Source organism: Megascapheus bottae, chromosome 10, assembly GCF_031878675.1.
Source record: "Megascapheus bottae isolate mThoBot1 chromosome 10, mThoBot2.hap1, whole genome shotgun sequence".
In the NCBI taxonomy this organism is placed as follows: domain Eukaryota; kingdom Metazoa; phylum Chordata; class Mammalia; order Rodentia; family Geomyidae; genus Megascapheus; species Megascapheus bottae.
In genome coordinates, this window is record NC_143518.1 from 18,630,225 (window position 1) to 18,650,653 (window position 20,429).

General features: G+C 41.8%; 1 protein-coding gene across 4 annotated transcripts in view; it reads right to left on the bottom strand.

Annotated features, from left to right (window-relative positions):
- Positions 1-20,429, bottom strand: part of Rgl1 (ral guanine nucleotide dissociation stimulator like 1) — a 225,506-nt gene continuing 205,077 nt past the window's right edge. For all 4 annotated transcript variants that reach the window (XM_090340261.1, XM_090340263.1, XM_090340262.1 and 1 more), the window contains 6 exons: positions 18,926-19,047; positions 17,393-17,482; positions 13,715-13,901; positions 9,280-9,534; positions 5,708-5,822; positions 1-1,622 (listed from right to left, as the gene is read on the bottom strand). In XM_090340261.1, coding sequence (XP_090196387.1) covers positions 1,435-1,622; positions 5,708-5,822; positions 9,280-9,534; positions 13,715-13,901; positions 17,393-17,482; positions 18,926-19,047 — 957 coding nt within the window. In that variant the 3' untranslated portion in view covers positions 1-1,434. The remainder of the gene's footprint in view (positions 1,623-5,707; positions 5,823-9,279; positions 9,535-13,714; positions 13,902-17,392; positions 17,483-18,925; positions 19,048-20,429) is intronic.

The following is a 20,429-nucleotide window of genomic DNA, read 5'->3' on the forward strand; positions in this document are numbered from 1 at the left end:
TTCATAATCTAGGTTGGTTCTCTTTATTTTTTTTGGAATAAAAACTGGCATGGGGGGATTTTTCTTAGAAAAAGACAATCATCTAAAAGTGCTTCTCAAACACGTCAACTTCCCACATATGGCTTTTTAGTTCAAACCCCAGTATAGCTCAGATTTGGAAGAAGGAGTATGATGGTGTTACCAGAGACAGAAGTGTCCCTTAGCGGTGACACCAGGATTGCAACCGTGGGGAATCAAAGAATGCGACTGAGTCCATCTGGAAGGGTCTACCTCTTTGAGAAAAGACTGAGATAGGACACACAGTCCCATTTCTTTCCCCACAACCAGGCACAGGAATGCTATAAAATTAGCAAATCAAATAGATGGTGTTATTGGCAGGGAACATCCTCCAAGTGGCTCTAAACAGAGTGACCGCTGCACAAATCTTCCACAGGCTCAGCGTGATCGAATGTAGTCAACCGCCAAGTCGACACCTGAACAACAAATTGCACATAAGACAGAAGTACCAGGTTCCAGATGGCAAAAGACTCTCGACAGTTTCACCTGCAGAAGGCAATGAGAAAAGGCAATGATGTAGTGGTATTTCAAGACAGATCCAAGAGTCCAAATGGGTCAACATTCTTTTTGCTTTCTTTTGGCTGGTAAGTTAGGAAAGAACATGGCTATTTGTTCAGTAACGATGATGACAGGTCCTTTAGGCGAGAACACAGAACTACAGTGGGCTTGCTGTAAATCAAAATGGGCTTGTGTTGACTGCAAAGGTGTCAGGATGATGACTGACGGGCAGGGGGGCCTCGCCAGGGCTGGGCAGGGGGAGGGGGCAGACAGAAAGCAAAAGATGCAGGCAGAGGTTAAAGGCCACAGACTCATCCAAACCCTTTGCAAAATGGCCTTTCATTCAGCCTGTGGTTGTTCCAACCTCTCCAGCTGTTTTCTCTGGTGGCACTTGATTGAGAAAGTAATCCTTCCTTTTTACAAAAATAAAGCTTGGACTCCTTCTAATACTGGCACAAAGGACACTCTGTGTTCCTAGAGCTGAGTTGATTTACATGGAAGATAAGAGACTAGGTTCTCAGTTCCTTCTATATCCCTGTAAAAAGGGGCCTTAACGTCCCAGGCCATTGTGCAAATATGTTTTTCCAAGGTCCAGAATACCCCATAAAGTCTTTCTTTTAGATCTATATCTCTATACATATACACAGACATACTAATATGTGTGCATATATATATTTATAAATGTGGATACTTTTCTGTTTAAGTCTCAGGTCCAAGAGTTCAGTGGATTGCTCATTCCTTTCATGTTCAATTCATTTCCAATTTCTCCATAGAGTGCTTTGCACATGGGAAGTAGTTAATAAATATCTGTTGGCTTCACCAGTGATCCTGTCCTTGGCCCCATTCTGCCTTGGGCAGGCACGGGGCCCTGGTGCCTGTTCAGAGGGTGATCTTGCTGTGTCTGTTACTCCAGCAGCCCCGCTTCGCTGTCCTGGGTAATGTCAAACTGGTCCGGTTGCGCAGTTTCACCTGCTCTTCCACTGAGTTCTTTTTGCGTAAAATGAAGTCAAAGTTCACTTGGCTGTTCATGGCATAAAAGACATTTGCTGAGTCTGGGATCACAAGTTCTGGAAAAGATGAGGGAAGCAAAAGCAGTCAGCTTGTGTGGGGCAGCCTGGCAGGGATACAGCAGGCAAAAGCCCTGTCCAGACACAAGGCTAGGACAAGGGAAGAAAAGTTTAAAAAATGTATCCTGTATTAGTTTTACTAGAGATGATTCATTATGACATTTCCTACATACAATGTATCTCAATTACACTCATCCCTCTCTTATCACTTCCCCTTTCCCCATGCCTCATTTTAAAAGCCACTTGAACACAGTTTGTAGAGCATACGCCAATGAGTGAAAGCAACAGGTAAAAAGTTCAAGTCCCAGTCTCAGACCAAGAAGAGAAAGAAAAAGGAAAACAAAAAAGAAAGAAAATATTTCAGCAGGCTCCACTGTTCTCTTTCTATGTATGAATTCACTGGACATATTTATTATCATTCTCCCTCAAATGACCCTCCTCTCCTGATGATACCTGCCCCTCCCCTAACAGGGAATGTTTTAATTTCCTGTCATTCATTTTATTTAACATAAATTATACGAAGAAAGAAAAGGAATGATAGAGGACAAATAATATCCAAATATATTACATCTATAGATGGCAGGAGGGGCCAGGAAACAGAAAGCAAAATATAAGGCTATTCTGATTAAATTAAAATACATGTGTATGTAAAATTTCCATGGGGAAACTCCTATGTCCAACAATTTATTCAATTAAAAAACACTAAGAGCCTGGCATGGTGGCTCATGCCTATAAACCTGTCTACTCAGGAGGCTGAGATCTGAAGACTGTGATTTTAAAGCCAGCCGGGCACTAACGTCCTTGAGACTATTATCTCCAATTATCCACTAGAAAACTAATTAGGAAGCCTACAGAGTGGAAGAAGATCTTCACCAACCATACAACAGACAAAGGCCTCATATCTAAAATATATCAACAGCTCAAAAAATTAAATCACTCCAAAACTAATCTCCAAAGTAACAACCATCCCATTAAAAGATGGGCCAAAGACTTAAAGAGAGTCTTCTCTGAAGAAGAAACAAAAATGACCTATAGACACATGAAGAAATGTTCAACATCTCTGGTCATAAAAGAAATGCAAATCAAAACAACTCTAAGATTCCACCTCACTCCAGTTAGAATGGCCAGGATCAGGAAAACGAATAACAACAGATGCTGGAGGGGATGTGGCCAGGAGGGATCACTACTACACTGTTGGTTGGAGTGCAAACTCGTTCAACCACTATGGAAAGCAGTATGGCAGTGCCTCAAAAGACTAAACATAGACCCAGCAATTCCACTACTTGGCATTTACCCAATCATGCAGAAACAAAGACATACTAAATCCACCAGCACAACAATGTTCATTGCAGCACTATTTACCATAGCAAAGATATGGAACCAACCTAGATGTCCCTCAGTTGATGAGTGGATCAACAAGATGTGGTATTTGTACACAATGGAATTCTATGCTGCTGTCAGAAAGAATGACATTGCCCCATTTGTTAGGAAATGGAAAGACTTAGAAAAGATCATATTAAGTGAAGTAAGCCAGACTCAAAGGAACTTAGGCTCAATGGTTTCCCTCATTTGTCATAATCAGTAGAAACCTTAGGCTCTCCTAGCAGAGATTTGCAATAGAGCAAAACCTGGATACAGAGTGTACACTTTAACACTAAACAGCAGCCATACAGAAAAGTGTGTCTCTGCTGATACTTATTTTCAGCTTCAGTGATTCCAGTTAGCTATCTAATTTCCTTATTCTGTCTTTTATTTTTAGTTTTTTGCTATCTGTAATTTCTGAATAAAGATGGTTTTCGGTACAATATGAAATCATCAAAGCTAATATATTCTAATTTAATTTGATTAATTTAATAATTTGATTTAATTATTTTAAAGAGAAAGTACATATTATTTGGTACTCAGTGGTAATGGATATCTTAAAAAAAGTAAATGCACAGGCCAAGTTTGGCAGCCATGCCTGCAAATCTTCCAAACCTAGGAAGCAGAGATAGGAGGCTTTCAGTCAGACTGTCTGGGTAAAAGCAAAAGACCCTATCTGATAAAATAAACTACAAGCCAAATTTGTAGGGCACTTGTGCCTAGCAAGTTTGGGACCCTGAGTTCAAACTCCAATACTGACAATTTTTTTTAGGAAGCTGTGCAAGTTCAGGTCTGTTGCAGTGGGGTTGAGGTGGGTTTAAAAGCAGGGGCATCTGAGTAGGCAGGTTGGGTTAAAGTGAGCTTCAAATGGGCTTCCTATGTGCAGACCGCCACAGCTAGACTAAACCAACCAGGTTGGCAGTGACTGGCACATTGTGCTCTATGAAGCATAACCCCTTTCCTGATCAGCAGTGGTCTCCTTCCAGTTACGTATTAGTTAGTATTTGTCCAAAGTGCTTGCAAGCAAGTACCTTATTTCCATTTAGCCTCATAATTTCCCTGTGATGTGTAAGGACCCTGAGGGAGTGATTAAGGACCAGAGCTGTGCCCCAGTCCACGCAGCTGTGGGCACAGCTGAGGCCAGGCTACACCCTGAAATCCCTAGACCTTCAAACCCCAAGGCCTCACTTAACCCTGTTTCATGGGCTACATGCTAAAACTCAGAACACTTTTGGGGGTTGCAAATTCTAATTCAAACTGCATTTAAAAGGTACAACTGCCAGGTGCTGGTGGCTCATGCCTGTAATCCTAGCTACTCAAGAGGCTGAGACCTGAGGATCCAGGTTTAATGCCAGCCCAGACAGGAAAGTCCATGAAACTCTTATCTCCAATGAATCACAGAAAAAGCCAGAAGTGGAGCTGTGGCTCAAGTGGTATAGTGCCAGCCTTCAAAAAAAGGAGCTCAGGGCCACCCAGGCCCAGAGTTCATGCTCTAGGATGAGCAAAAAAAAAAGTTTCAACTGAGAAAGTCTTGTCATGCCACCTAAGATTCAGCTGAATTGAGAAAACCTCCAAGCAGTAGGTGCCAAAGGATTCCCGAGAGGCAGTGACTTTTAATGTCTAGGAACAAGTGTTCCCTATTCCCATTCTAGCCACTGTCCTCTGAGCCCAGGGCCAAGCCGGGGTGCTCTGAAGGTCAGGTACAGTGGATCAGGCCCTCCGCACACTCATATCTAGTGCATGTAATCCCCTTTGCTGACTTGGGGAAGGAAGCACTCCTCCTTGGTAAACCGACAAGTACTCAGTGTCTCTGCAGGTGGGGGTCGTCTCAGTCAACATACTTTCTCCTGTTGGAGAAGACTCGCAGTCCTTAGGGAATGCATTGCTTTAAATAACAAGTGCCCTTGATTGATGGATGTATTTCTTTATCACAAAAAGCATAAGGTCAGTAACTTCAGAAATCAAAGCTTTTGATAGCTGAAGATCAGTCATGAAGAAAAACGAAGCCTCTCATGAGTGAATGAACACAAAAAGAAATTCTAACCCAGATTGTGACTGAGAAATACACTATCAGATAGAGGAGATGTGTGGCCATCTGCAAAGATCCAACAGATTCCTCACCTTCTGATACAGATAGACCCATTCCTAGACGAATACTCTGTGAATAATGTATAAAAGAGCTGAGGGCATGGCTTAAGTGGTAGAGCAACTGCCTAGCAAGCACAAGGCCCTGGATTCAATTCCCAGTTCTGCCAAACAAAGAGAGAGGGAGAATGAGAGAGCAAGCGAGAGAGAGAGAGAGAGAGAGAGAGAGAGAGAGAGAGAGAGAGAGAGAGAGAGAGAGAGAGAGAGAGAGAGAAAGAGACAAGGAGGAGGGGGAGGACAGAGAGGAGGAGGAGGAGAAAGGAGGAAGAAGAGGAGGAAAAGGAGGAAGAAGAGGAAAGGGAAAAAGGGGAAAAGGGGGTGAGGGGACGAGATAGGAAAGGGCAAAAGAAAGAGGGAGACAGGTATACAAAAATGGCAAAGAAGATTCTTGGAAAGTTTCGGAACCCAAAAGTTAGTGGGGGCAGCTTGAGATGCTGAATTTTACAAAGTAAGTCAACACATTTTAACTTTTGCCTGATTAAAATCCGTCACAAGGTTCCAATTGAGAAAGATCATTCACATTTTATCCCCTTTCTGTCTTCCACAACTGGGGACCCCTCGAAGGACCCCGTGCTGACCTCTGTCCTCCGAGATGACCTGCACCAGCTCGTACTCCTCTGCAGGGTCAGAGTCCAGGTTGTGCTTCAGCATTGCCCGCTGGATCACCGCAGGGGTTTTATCTTGGCTTGTCAACTGCAAAAACAACGAATGCATTTGTAAAAATCCTTAGCTCAGTGTTTCCTGAGAGTTCTTTTTGACCCCCTTATTTCTTCCATCCCATGTTGTGCGTGTTCTTCTCTGGGAAGAATGGACTAGTGGCAACTGAACCTTACTCTCACGTTCATTCCTGCTTCCACCTGCAGAAGCCTAAGATAATGGAATGATCCACTCATTCACTGAGGAGCATCTAGAGTGATTCCATATCTTGCCTATCAGAAATAATGCTGCAATGAGCGTGGTTGTATTGGCAGTCGGTCTCTAGGTATTCCAACTCAGTGAAACCAAAGGAGGAGACTCACAGGAGAGGAACACAAAGACACAATGCCCATGTGCATCTGATTGTATAAAATGATATTTATTGAATGAGCTCCAGGAAATGGAAACAAGAGACTTTTTTGTTGCTGTTTTTGTTTTCTTTTTGTCTTGTTTATTTATCTGATTGGGGGAGGGTCAGCGGGACACAGAAGTAGAGGGACAAAGGATGAACAAATGCCGCAGTGGTCTTCACTAGATACTATGTTGAAAATGAACTATATGATTTTTTTGGGTGGAAGTGGGGGAAAATCTATGAGAGAGTAAGGAAGGGGTGATATTGCTCAAATAGAAATGCACTCTATCTGATATATGTAACCATAACCCCTCTATACTCACCTTTAGAATGACAAGAAAAATGCATGAAAAAAAAGGACTGCTCACACATGACAATGTAGATAAATCTTGAAAACCTCATGTTGGGCAAGAGAAACAGATGCTGAGGTTATATCATAATAGAGTCTATTGCTTCAAAATCAGGAAAAACTCACATGTGGCAGGGAAAACGAACCTCAAGCTTGAGGAAAACTGGCTGGAAGGGACACAGGGAGACTGAGGGGTATAAAACTCAAGGAGTAGGGCTGGGAATTTGGTCTAGTGGTAAGAGTGCTTGCCTAGCATGCACAAAGACTGGGGTTCAACTCCTTGGTACCACATACATAGGAAAAAGCTGGAAGTGGTGCTGTGGTTCAAGTGGTAGAGCTCTAGCCTTGAGAAAGTCCAAGGATAGTGTTCAGGCCCTCAGTTCAGTCACCAGGACTGGCAAAAAAAAAAAACAACAAAAAAACCCTCAAGGAGTAGACCACTTCAGATTTGCTTTCTGTTCCTACACTTAAATGTACACTGTACTTCAATATACCAGCTACTTAATGTTTTGAAAATTTCACCTCATCCCCATTCCTGTTTTCATTAGGAAATGAGAGGACTGCAGAGACATATATGTACGTACACACACACACACACACACACACACACACACACACACACACACACAGAGTTCCTTCAAGAGATTGGCTGAGTCTGAGGATGGTGGTGCCTAGATGTTTCCCTCTGGTTAGGGCAGCAGCTGGTCTTTGTGATTCAATAAACAATACACATTACAACAGCGTCCTTGTAAGCATTAAAAGACTGCTCCTCTATTATCAAAATATGTGGCATTATCTAGATATAAGGAAACAAAAAACAGGCTCATCCTAAAAGGAAAACGTATTTTGATCGTCTAGAGGAAATTCTCCCCAAACTGGGTTGGATTAGAGTAACAACACAAATGAAAGGAGAAAGAAAAGAAGAAAATCACGCGGGCAAGATTGCTAAACTGAGGTGGGCTTATGCTAACAATTCAGACCTCCTGTTTAAAAAGAAAGCCAGGCTGAAAAGTGAGGATGGACCAAGGCTTTCCCTGAGTTTTTATTTCTTTGTACCATAAAACTCCAGAGGGGAACTAATGGCTACAGTTATGTTAATAGGTCCTTCAGCATCCTGTCCAACACATACATGAGAAGCCACATGACCAACTTTAAATTCTAGCAGCTACATGTAAAAAGGTTTAGCAGGCAAAACTAGTTTTATTCATATGTTTTATTTAACCTAATGTATAAAAATATTGCCAGCATATAATCAAATTTAAAGTTACTAATGAGATAGCTCACTTGCTTTGTACCAAGGTTTCAGACTCTGGTGTATATTTCACACTCAGAGCTCATGTCATTTGGGGTCATCTCCATTTCAAATGCTCCTCCTGTGTCTAGGATCTGTTGTTCTGAATGGCACAGGAGTGAATGAGGCCTCGATGAACAGTCGTGATTTATAGGATCTAGGGACATTGACATTGTGAAACACACAATGGAGAGAAATGTCATGGTTTCCACAGCCACGGAGAAGATTGGGGTGAAAGTGGTTTCTCCTACTTCCTGTGGAAGAACCCAACGTCGGAACATGAGCAAGTCTTAAAGCAAGTCCTCTAGGCCAGCTATCTCAATGGGTGATTTACGGTCTCCAGTGCCCCTGAGGCCTGTCCCCCAGCCTGTTCTGGGTACCAGGGCTGAACCCAGGTAATTTTGTTTACTATGTAAGCACTCATCACTTGATCCATGCCCCTAGCTCTACTGCTTCTATTCTGTTTTCAAGATAGGGTATCTAGCTAGCTTTGCCCAAGTTGGACGTGGGCTTCATCCTTCTACCTCTGCCTTCCAAGTAGCTCTCTCTGAGATCTTTGAGGTGAACCCAGAGATCTGTGTATTTAATAATGAGTTATTGTCTGACTTTTCCTTTCTGTTGACATTTGCAGTCTCATTGAAGAAATACTGGTGGGTAAAACTGCTGGCACCTGAGCTCAAACAATGCAGCGACACCCAACTATACCAGGGTCACTGCATCTCCAATACCCTGTACTCAGTAAAAAAAAACAAAGCCAAAAGTCAAGCCAGCTTCACTTTAAAATGCCTTTGCTAAAACAGCAAAAATCTCTAATTTTATAAATACTGACTCACAAAGAGGCATATATGCAACTATCTAAAAAAAAAACAAACATCAAAATCATCCCTTTTCCAACTCCATTCTTGTGTATGTAGCTAGTTTGTCACTATGTAGAATACAGAAAACCACAGCATTCAGCAACCAACCTAGAATTTGCAAACAGATAAAACATTACTCTTCTTACTACTCCACACACATTCGCTGGGCTGTGGGGGGGATATCAATACTTTCATTCCAGGTCTAACTTGCACGCACACACAATGCATTTCCAACAAGGATCACACTAGGAAGGACTCATGTTCCTCCAGACACGTTCCTTCCTCTGAGAAGGGGAGGTCCGGCAGCAATTTCCCTAGAAGAGAGGGCTACGGTCACCCACGTTCATCATTTGGAAAAGGGGACACTGGTGTGCACTAATATAGTTTAGCAATGCTTGAGATGTAAAAGTGAGATCCTAGAGGCCTGTTGCTGAGTATATTTTAGGCGGGAAATGCATTGTCAACCCACACCCAGGAGAGGTTGGAGACTGTGCAGGGTTGTCTGCTGTGTGTGCACACTGAGATGCTGACCCCACCCATCTGGAGACGTGCCAGTGTGAAGCACTGACGGCTGCAGAGCCAGGGCCCGCTTCTCAGCTTCTCACCATGATGCTCTTGTACATGTTGCCATTGTTGTCTTCTATGCTGATGCGGATGATGCAGGTGTCATCATTCTGCTGGTTGTAAACGGGAGGCAGCACTGTCGAGGTAATGGACGTCACAGAGACGGAGCGCTTGTGAATTTTAGGATTATTGTTGCTGGATGGAGGGGAGGAGAGTGGGTTGATCAAGGATGACATCCCTGAGGAATTTGTGTCCATGGAATGGATGGAAGAACACGAGGAGGACGACTCAGAGAGCTGGAAGAGTAAACACATCCAGAAGAGAACACAAGAATTAGAACCTGAGCCAACACGTTTTGTGACTGTCATAGCAGAAGTAGATGCTGGGACAAATCCCCCTCAGTGCATCCCTTCACAGCAGTCCACACATACTGGGTCCCTGGTGGATAGATGAGACAAGGCTCCCATTTCCATTTTCAGCTACTCTTCTGGAAGTTCACCAGCAGATGGCAGCAGATTCTAACCGAAGGAAATGGCTTGATGGGCTGCAGGAAAGCCTGACCACAGCCCCAGTAGTCTTCAATCTGGCTGGCTACAGCAATCTTTCTATATTAACTCCACATCACAATCAGAATCTGTTGTAGGGAAGAAACATCTGTATTTTTTTTTAGAAATTTCTCAGATAAGGCCATAGCTCTGTGCGGAAATGACAACGAGAAAGACCTGGAGGTGAAAAGTCCCATTTGCTTTCTCAAGCCAGGGAGCCTGTGACCCAGAAAGAACCCTGGAGACCCAAGTTTACATATCCAGTTGGCAGTAAAACCAGGACGCGCGCTCCAGTTCCCCAACTCCACCAGTCTCACTCTGCTGTGACATCAACCTAACATGCATGGTATGTTTCACATACCACAGTAATATGAGCTTTTGTGTGTCTACTCTCATTTAGATTCCGCAACTCACTTATAAAAAATAAGCAAATAATTATAACGATAAGAGAAATCAAATCACTTGCCCAGTAGAACACAACCCTGGAGTGGCTCTGTCATTTTCCATATGAGCTGCTAGAGCCATATTTCATATGAAGGCAATGGAGGAATAAGGTACTGCAGTTAATGTGCTTGTTGGATTAACAATATATTTGTCATACATGCAGAAAAAGAAGATGACTAAAATGTACTAGGAGAAGTAGTACCCTAAAAACAAAATCATTATGTTGAAACCTTACTGTGGGCAATTGTAAATTTTTTTGCGGGGGAGGAAATGAGTTAAGCTAAAATATACCAGTTTAGCCCTATAAAATACTCTGGAAGTCATTTAAAAATAAATAACACTAATTTCTTTCATACGTGTCTGCCCTCCCGTGGAAATAGGATCCAAAAGTTTACCCTTCTAACAACTTGCACTCTAAATAAAATGGGAGTGGATACTTAAATCTTCTTTCCTGTGGCATGACCATACATTAAATTCTACCACAAGGTTGTTCAAATACAACCAACAACATGATAAGCAATGTTGATAATGCAGCCAACTGTCACATCTCTACCATAATATGATAATATGATACATTTTTTCTAATTATTGGGTGAAATTTTTTTAACTTCCATCTTCTACATAAAGTTTTTTCCTTAGTTACATTTCCATAAATCTAATATTTATAACTAAGATTGAGCTCTGAGGATGTCTGAGTTACAAGAGAGCTAAACAATTTGGGACTGAGCCTCCCAGTGCCTGTGAAGAATGAAAGAAGTAAAGAACACGAAGAAAGAACAATGCTAATTCTATTTGACTTTGAAAGAGACAGTCAGCCAATGGAAAGAACATGTGGAAGACTGTCAGAGAGGGTGATCAACACCAAATCCCAGGGCCAAAGAACTAGGGGGCTTCCCAGGTCATGGCCTGGAGCTCTTCAGGTCAGAAGCCTTGCACATGCACGTCCACCACCCATAACTAAATTCATGACTCTGAGAAAAGGTCATATGTGAGTTGTGTGAGAGTCAGACAAAAACAACAACAAAGGGACCAGTCAACAACAGTACTCTGCATGGTTTAAAAGACGCTTTTCCTTGATGCTAAAGATTGAGCCCAGGGCTTTGTGCATACCAGGTAAAACCTATACTGCTCAGCTATACCCCCATCCTAAATCTTCATGGTTTTTGAAAACAGAGTATCTGCATTGATGCACACTTCTTTCCTGGCAGCACCTGGTGAATGTGATTCCATCTGCTTCCCAGACAAAGATGAAAATCCCTCAGTGACGCAGGGAATACTTCCACAATCACTTCCAGACAGCATTCACCATCTGATTATGAGGCCTAAAAAAGCATCAGGACCTGCCAAGAGTGAAGTGAGTCTTTACTCTAGACTTTGACCCAAGGCTTTTGTCAAGCCATGGACAAAGATGTATATCCCTGGCTCAGGGGACATGACCTTTGGGAAAATGACCAGTCATCAGGTGTTTGCAGAGCTTTTCTTGGCAGATTTGGAAGCATAAAGGGCTGTCACCCCTGCAGCGTGATGAGTATCTACCTAAACATGACTCCTCTCCAGGACTGGCAGCTTTGTGACAGTCGCTTGAGCGTTTCTAACCTGCCACTACTGCTGATAATGGCAAAACTTTACCTCATGGGCCAAAACACAAGCTAGGAAGCTAGCAGTCATAAACAGCAAGTTCAGAGGCCAAAAAGCAACCCCAAATAGTGAAGGCTCTAATCATAGAAAATTTGACCTCTCTGATCCAAGCAACTTGACCAATAGACCAAAGTAGATGTAGATACAAGATTAAAGCTGATATTTCATTTAATCTTTTATTTATGTAGCCACTGAAAATCTAAATTCTGTTATCAGTTCCCCTCACTTGTCAGTTGTTTCATACATGGCAGATTGTATCATCAACTTCAATTCTTCACCCTACACTGCATCCAACAAGCCCTTTGCCCTGTGATTTATTTCACAGTTCCTCTCACTAAAAGAGTGGATTTCATTGCTTCATTTATTTATGTGGGATCTGGCCACATAATGTTGGTACGCGATATTGTTGGGTCAAAGATGAATCAAATGCTACCAGCACACTCCTATTGCTTTTCCGGAGGTTGTAAAAGGTTATTATATTTGGAATAAGAAACCAAAGAGGTTGAGTGAGTGGCTCATGTTTGTGATCCTAGCTACTCAGGAGTTAGAGATAGGATTATGGTTTGAAGCCAGCCCAGGCAAAATGTTAACAAGACTCCATCTCAACAAATAGCTGCATGTGGTGGCACACACCTGTCATCAACTACATGGAAGGATGCAATTGGGAGGATCTGATTTCCAGGGCACCCGAGGCAAATGAAACTCTATCTCAACAGGAAGAGCTGGGCACGGAGGTGGCAAATCTGTCATACAGTGGGAAGTTTAAATAGGAGGATTGCAGTTTAGAAAATGGAAGACTCTATTCAAAAACAAGCTGAGCAAAAGAGACTAGAGGCATGATTCAAGTGGCAGAGTGCTCTGCCTAGCTAGCACAAAGTCTTGAGTGAAAATTCCAGTACTACCGAAATTTAAAAATATAAAACTAGAAGGACTGGGTGTATAGCTCAAGTTGTACCCTGTGTTCAATCTCTAAGACCACACTGCTTTTGCCAAGGTAATATGGATCTATAAAAACCAAGCAGAGACTGGACATGTGTTTTCTAGGTTGAGCTTGTCTCCTTCTTCATGTATCTTAGCATCAAAAAGCATGCTCTGAGGGCCCTATTACTTCAAAAAAAAAAAAGAGGGAGGGATAGGTGGATCTGTCTCAGATTAACATTGTTCTAGGGTCAAGGTTGGCTCAAATCAACCAACTTCTTAGATGTATGAGAGTTGTTTAACATCACAGAGCTTAAAGCAATTTACTATGCAATACTGTTATAGTAAAGTCTTGGTTAAGGCCAGGCCCGAGACAAAAAAAAATGGATATATCTTCCTCTCCTAGTATTTTGTACCTTCCAAAGCAACCCTGCTTCTTCTAAATAAAGTATACTCATGTCGTAGGTCAGAATCCTTCAGTGCCTTTAGCTGTGGGCATAGAATATTTTTTTAAGTCAAATGAATATAATCTGCTTGCTGCTTATACACCAGTATCTATAAGAAGTACCCCCCCCTGCAAGAGTCAAGTCGGCTTGCGTGTGTGTGTCTGTGTGTTTGTGTGTGCACGCTAGATCCAAGGCTTGAACTCAAAGTCTCATATTCTTGCTCAGCTTTCTAGCTCACAACTGGCATGTTACCAGCCATTCCTCTGATCCAGCATTTCCCTGATTAACTGGAGTTGGGAGTCACACAGACTTTTCTATTCTGAACCATGATCTTTGGCTCTCAGCCTCCTGAGTAGTTATGATGACAGGTATGAATCACCACATCCCCACTCTTGAGTGTGCTTTCAAAATACACTTGGAAACTAGAAGGGCACCGATGTGGTATGGAGCTTCTGGTAGGACTATGGAAGAGGTCAAGCACATACCTTCTTCTGAGGCTCATCCGGTGTGTCCATGGGTGTGATGGAGCCTTCCTCAGCCTCTGAGTGGTTTGACTCGCAGGAGGAGACGCTGACGGAGTCCATGCTTTCACCCGAGCTCCCGCTGGCTGTGCACTTGGGCTGCTCTTTGGTGGGAGTGCTGTTAGTGATCAGGTCAGACCCTAGAAACAGCCTGTAGGAAACAGAGAACCAAGCAGCCAGGCTATTACAAACCTGGAATCCACAGGGACACAAACACTGCCATTTAAGCCCCTTTTTCAATCTTGTATACCCTGTTGCCAGTATGTCAGGAAAACGTTTGCTCTGAGATTTCTTGCAAATAAATGTCTGGTCTCAATAGGTTGTTTCCAACTTCCAAGAATACACATTGTTAAGCTGATTCATTTGGGGTCTTTCTAGAACTGTTGTTCTGTTCTGTTCTGTGCTGGTCCTGGAGCTTGAACTTAGATCCTAAGCACTGTTCCTGAGCACCTCCATTATTTTGGTGGTTAATTGGAATGAGAGAGGGACTTTCCTACCCCAGCTGGCTTTGACCTGTGATCCTCAAATCTCAACCTCCTGAGTTGCAGGGCAGGCTTGGTCCTCCAACTTTTCAGTCCATGAAATAAGCTTTTGATACTCAAAACACCCCCATACCTCTAACACTTCCAACTATAATATGAACTTAATGAAACCTTGCCATGGTTTGGATAAAAATTCAAGGAAGAAGACTTCTGCTTTCAACCATCTGGTGAACTACAATAACCCAAACCCCTTCTCCATAAAAGAACTAGGTAAGAAATATTAAAAATTCCTTTCAGCTTAGCTTGCAAGATAGTAAGGGAAATTCCTGTGACCTTCAGTGAAAAGGGAACTGCAAGCCATAAATACGTGAGTTTTGTCTGCTCTGGTTGGCAAGTGGGAGGTGAATCTCTTAGCAAAATACTAACATATTTTTATGATTAATTAACATATCGACTGTACTTATTAATGAGGGGTGGAATAACATTTTTAGACATGTAATTGTGCACTGATCACTTAACACATACAAAGGATTCAGAAATGAGGACTTCTGTAAAAGGTAGAAAACCACAACCACAACCCCTTCCATTCAGCAAAGACTCTGAAAGAACTTAGAGGTGATGGGCTACAAAAACTCTTCCTATGAGCACAGGAAAAGACTATATGAATTTGGATGGAAAGAAAATATCTCTCTTGAATTCATGTGTGAGCCTGACTGTGCCTCACACTGATTTGTTCCCGGTCTGGTTGACAATCCCAGCAAAGCATTCAAAAGAGTGAGGCATAAAGAAAGCATTCCAGGCCACAGGTCAGTTAATACTCTGGGAGAATTAGATTTGAAAAAAAGGAAATAAAAAAGGAAATACATTTTCAGCAAGATTGTAGAGAATCCCCTAGAGGAAAAAAACAATGAGCTCACAATAAAAAGTTTTATAAAATATAGACCAGAAAATAGTCCAGTGAAGGAAGAATCAACAGGTAGAATAAACAGCAGGTTCAGACTGTAGAGAACCTCTGATATGAGAACTGTCAGAAAGAAACTGGCCATTCATTCACTGACTCATTTAGTCAACAAATATTTTTATGACTACCACTGGTCACACAATAGAATAAGTATGATTTAAAATAATAAAAGCATAAAAGAAGAAATTAAAGAGTACAGAACAAGACAGTCTGACAAAAGAACAAGATACTTTGAAGCTGGGTGCGGTGGCTCACGCTTGTAATCCTAGCTACTCAGGAGGCTGAGATCTGAGGATCAAGGTGCACAGCCATCTCCGGCACTAAAGACCCCGTGAGACTCTTATCTCCAATTAACCACTAGAAAACCGGAAGTAACACTATGGCTCAAGGGGCAGGGCTGCTCAGCCTTGAGCTGAAGAGCTTAGGGACAGTGCCCAGGCCCAGAGTTCAAGCCCCATGACCGAAAAAAAAAAAAAAAGAACAAGATAATTTGATAAATGATTCACTTCTGAGAGAAAGAGAGATAGAATTTAAAAACTCGGGAAGGATTAGACTATTTTTGAGTAGAAAAATCATTTAGTGTCAGAAAAATCATGAATAAATCTGGAGAAAAGTTCCTCAGAAATTGGAACTGAAAAACATAAGAAGGGGTATCAATGTGTGAGAAGTATCGTATCTACTATCTGTCAAATGTAACTGTAACCCCGCTATACATTACTTCGATAATAAAAAATAAAATGGAAAAAAAAAGAAATTGGAATTGAAAGACAAAGATAACTGAGGTTAAAAGACAGGAGAAAGAAGTCTCTTGGGTGTCTAACATTTCTAGAAGTCATGGATAGAATGGAAGAAGGAGCACATGGGGATGCACTGTGATCCGGCATCTTCCAGATCCTCCAATTCGGGAAACATGGCATCCTCGCCTCACAGATGACACAGTACAAGTTCCTGCCACTGATGGACTTGGAACAGGTCAGATCAGTGTGGCTCATAAGCCCACTCAGCCATGGAAACTGTCCAGTGTTCTCTGGGCACCGGTTTGCTTATCCCCAGATACTGCTGATTTCTACCCCAGGGGCAGACAGAAGAGACATCCTTCATTGTGCTTCTTACCTTCACAAGGTTCGTTAGTCAAATGTCCTTAAAAGTTAACATTGGAGAGGTCAATTTTATAGTGGACACTATGAAAGCACTATTGGTGCTCTTAAGGTACCTCTACAAAAATGCTCTAGTCACAGCTTAGACCTAACTCAATCTAGAATCTCTTTATTTCTCCCTTCTTTCCTTCTCTCTGCTTCTCCATCCTCTTTAACTTCCTGCCTTTCTTCCTTCGGAATGTTTTCCAAGAGAGTATGGAGGGGAAGTCATAAACTTGGTTCTGGAGCTAAATCTTGGGTATGGATTGAGCTTTTCCTGTTACTGGGAGATTACTTCACTTTCCTGTCTATAAAGTGAACATAATAATAAGAACTGTCTCTTAGATCATAATGTAGATTAGACAAAAAATAAACATAATGGCTGGGTGCTAGTGGCTCATGCCTAAACCCTAACTACTCAGGAGGATGAGGGTTCAACACTAGCTCAGGAAGAAAGATACATTCAGTATGCAGGATAATGGAGAAATTGAAAGATGGAGAACAGGTGAGGAGAAAGGGCAGTAATGGCAGGTAGAGTAGACAGATTATAATACTAAATTGGGTGTGCGGGGAGGCTCATTACAAAGCTAACATTTTCACAAATGTCTGAAGAAAGTGTGAAATGAGCCATGTAGCTATGTGGGGAAGACTTGTTAACAGAAGAAGGAGATAAAAGTTAAGATCCCATGTCTCACATCTCTAATCCTAGCAACTCAGGAGGCTAGGATCCAGAGAACGGCAGTTCTTCTAGACAGAGAAATCTGAGAGACTTTATCTCCAATTCACCAGCAAAAAGCATAGCTCGAGTTGTAGCTCAAATGATAAAGGTATCACAGCCAAGCAAGTGTCAGGCCCTAAGCTCAAAAGACTACCAAAGCAAAAAGTAAATAAAAATGAGTGTGTCTGGCACGCTCAGGGAGGTCTTGATGGCTAAAATGCAAAGAGCAGAATGAGAAGGCAAAGCTAAGGAAGGTGGGGCAGACACTGCTGATCCTAGAGGCCTTGTGTGCCACTCGAAGACTGGCTTTACTCTGAGGGAAGTGGGCCCCGGGGCAGCACTCACAGGCTGAGTCTCTTCACCATGCTCTTCCGAGGCTTGGGGGAAGTAGTGCTGGCATCTGCTGCTGCTTCAATCTCACAGGAGAGGGCGTAGCTGGAGAAGAGAAGGGAAGTCGTGGGATAAAGTTTGACAACTAAAGGACAGGTGCAATCCACACAAATTGTTTTTGCTTTAGAGAAAAGATATGGAATAAAGACATGGACTATAGATATATAGAAATAGTCTCTATAGACTGTGTTAACATGAATGTAAGATATTATAAAGGGCTAAATTTACATTCTATATTGCCTCCCTTACTACTTCCACCTGAGGCTATCGATTCTATGCCCCTAAATGAATGGAATGTGTGCCCACTGGCAGCATCGCAGGCTCACTCCACCCTGCGTCCTGATCATTCTCATTCCACTGCTTCACCAGGGGAGGAATCTCTGTCACTCTGTCATCCTCCCCTCCTACTACTTTTCTACTGCCTTCTCCCCATTGTGCATGTGTGTGTGTGGGGGGGGGTCTGTGTGTGTTTGTGTCAGTCTGGGTACAAGAGTTTCATTTAGCTGAGAAAATGAAAGCAGAGATTGTTGAAAAATATCTAACCTTCAGTGGATAGAGGCAACTGTACTATTTTTAAAAATATATAAATATAATTTTTAATTGTCCAAATGCTCTACATTAGAAATAGTCCATATTCAGATAGCTTTAGGCCAGGGAGAGATAACTGCCACCACATGTATAAGAGACATTTACACTTGATTTGTAGTAGCTTTTATGAAGACTTGGAGCTATAGTCTACAGATGTGCTTGATTAGAGAAGGTGGGAGAAGATGTCCAACTTTATACAACTCCCTTTAGTAAGGCAGACCTAAGGAGAAATCTCAATGATTATAATAACTGTCACAAGAAAAGACTGATTTTACTTTCAATTTTATTCTCCCTTATGATAAACTTGCAAAGAAACTCCTTGGTCGACAGCAAGGATCTGCAGATAGTATTTTTGGTCTGAGGGCCATATGGTCGCTATTGCAGCCACTCATCTGTCTTTAAGGCATGAAAGTAACCATAGACTAAGATGTAAATGAATGGGCTGTGTTCCAATAAATTTTTATTTATGATTCTGAAATTTGAATTTCAAATAACTGTCCTGTCATATTCTTCTTTTGTTTCTTTTTCCAGCCACTTAAAAAAAGTTAAAGCAGGCAGTGAACCACATATGGCCTACAACTAATCTGCCAACCACCAGACTACACTGGTGGTCTGCACTGGGCCATAATTCAAAATACAAGAATTCATATATGTTTCTATGCTCACCAATCACTACTTTGAAATCTGTGCCTGGATCCCACCCATACCAGTTATCCACTGCTCCTCCAAATGACAAATCTCACAAAGCACACCTTCTGATGCCCTCAATTCAGCTTTTCCAGCCATATCACACTCCTTGGAAATTAGACTGTTAGGGATATGACCTGGAGAGGTCTTAGGCACAGCATTTGTCTCACCCCATATCAGTTCAGCTAGCCAGAAGCCAAGTGGCCTGCCTACCTCTCCTCCTCTGTTAAGAGCTGCTGCCTCTGGAACCATTGGATGAACTTTTGGTCTGGGTTCATGCAGTAACTGTTGCAAGCCGATTGTAAGAGCTTTATTTGAGCAATCACTTCAAACTCCTACAGCAGACAGAACATGAGAAGGAAAGAAATCATAAGGATCACCAAATACACATCCTTTCAACATGAACATATGACAGGTTAGGATAAAATACAATGAAAAGCATCTAAGAGGACTCTGAAATAACGACTTTCTTAAAAATAATAACCAAATAATTCTTTACAGAGAGTGGGGCAGAGAGTGGGGCTTAGTGGTAAAGCATTATCCAGTATATTCAAGGCCTTGGGTTTGATCCTAGAACTGGGAGAAAAATAATCTGAATCTCTCAAGTCCTTATATTCTTTAATTTTTAATCTTCTTTCTCCATGGGACAAGAGCTCCGATGAATAAAAAAAAAATTAGCCACCAGTTGACGCCATGATGGCTTTATTTCATTTGCATCTTTGGAATAGAAAAACACTTTAAGGTTTTTCAAAGTTTAAGTACTTGATGAAAATGTTCTAGATCTATTTCTTAAAATATGAAGGAAACAAATGCTTTAAGTCAAGAAGGTTCTAAGGCACCCGTTTCCATCTTCTTCAATCCACAATAAACAAACTTTGGTAGGGCTGGCTATCTAAACAGTCCAGAGCCTCATAAAGTTGAATGTTTAGATTTCCTGAATCCTTAGGTTTTTACTATGCCAGTAAATCATTTAACCAAATCTTCTAAAGCTCACAAAAAGAGCAAGTATATAATTATGTCCAAGATTATTTATATCTTTTTAGATGCTTCAATGGCTCCCTTCTTAAAAGTCAGCAATAGGTATAAACTTTAATTTTAGGCTTTATAGTCAAACTTTCCAAGCATTAAATATCTTTTCTTAAAAGGAAAGAGATTAGCATATTCTGAAGTTAAAGATTACTGTGGAGGCCTAACTGAATTTTAAAAGATTATCCTTACAGGAGGATACAATCAACACAGTAACTTAAGAATCAGCTCATGCCATGCAGTGACCTCCGATGTGGGTCTCTGTAGTGACACGGGTTATTTATCATCCTGCTTAAAAAGATAAGAATGATGGCAGTTTTACCATAGTTCCAGTTCATATCTTGAGACTGAGGAGCTCAGCCTTGTTAGCTCCAAGTGCTACTGGTTTAAAGTCCAATGCAAAGTTTCTCTGATGTACAGACTAAGTCTAGAAGCCCCGTAATGCCTCTCTAAGACCCAATGCTGCTCACAAGCCCTTATTAGGGATGTTACAATTACTTTCTTATTTCTCTCCTCCTTCCTTGATTGTGAACTCCAACACAGCAGGGCCCTCTGTTTTTTTCCTCTGTTACAATCCCCAGAGCCCTAGTATTCAATATATATCAGTGTTTTTGGAATGAAAGAATGAACAAGTGAATAAAAAACAACAATGAACAATGGGGTAAAGTTATTGGCTCACTGGCTTTCCTTT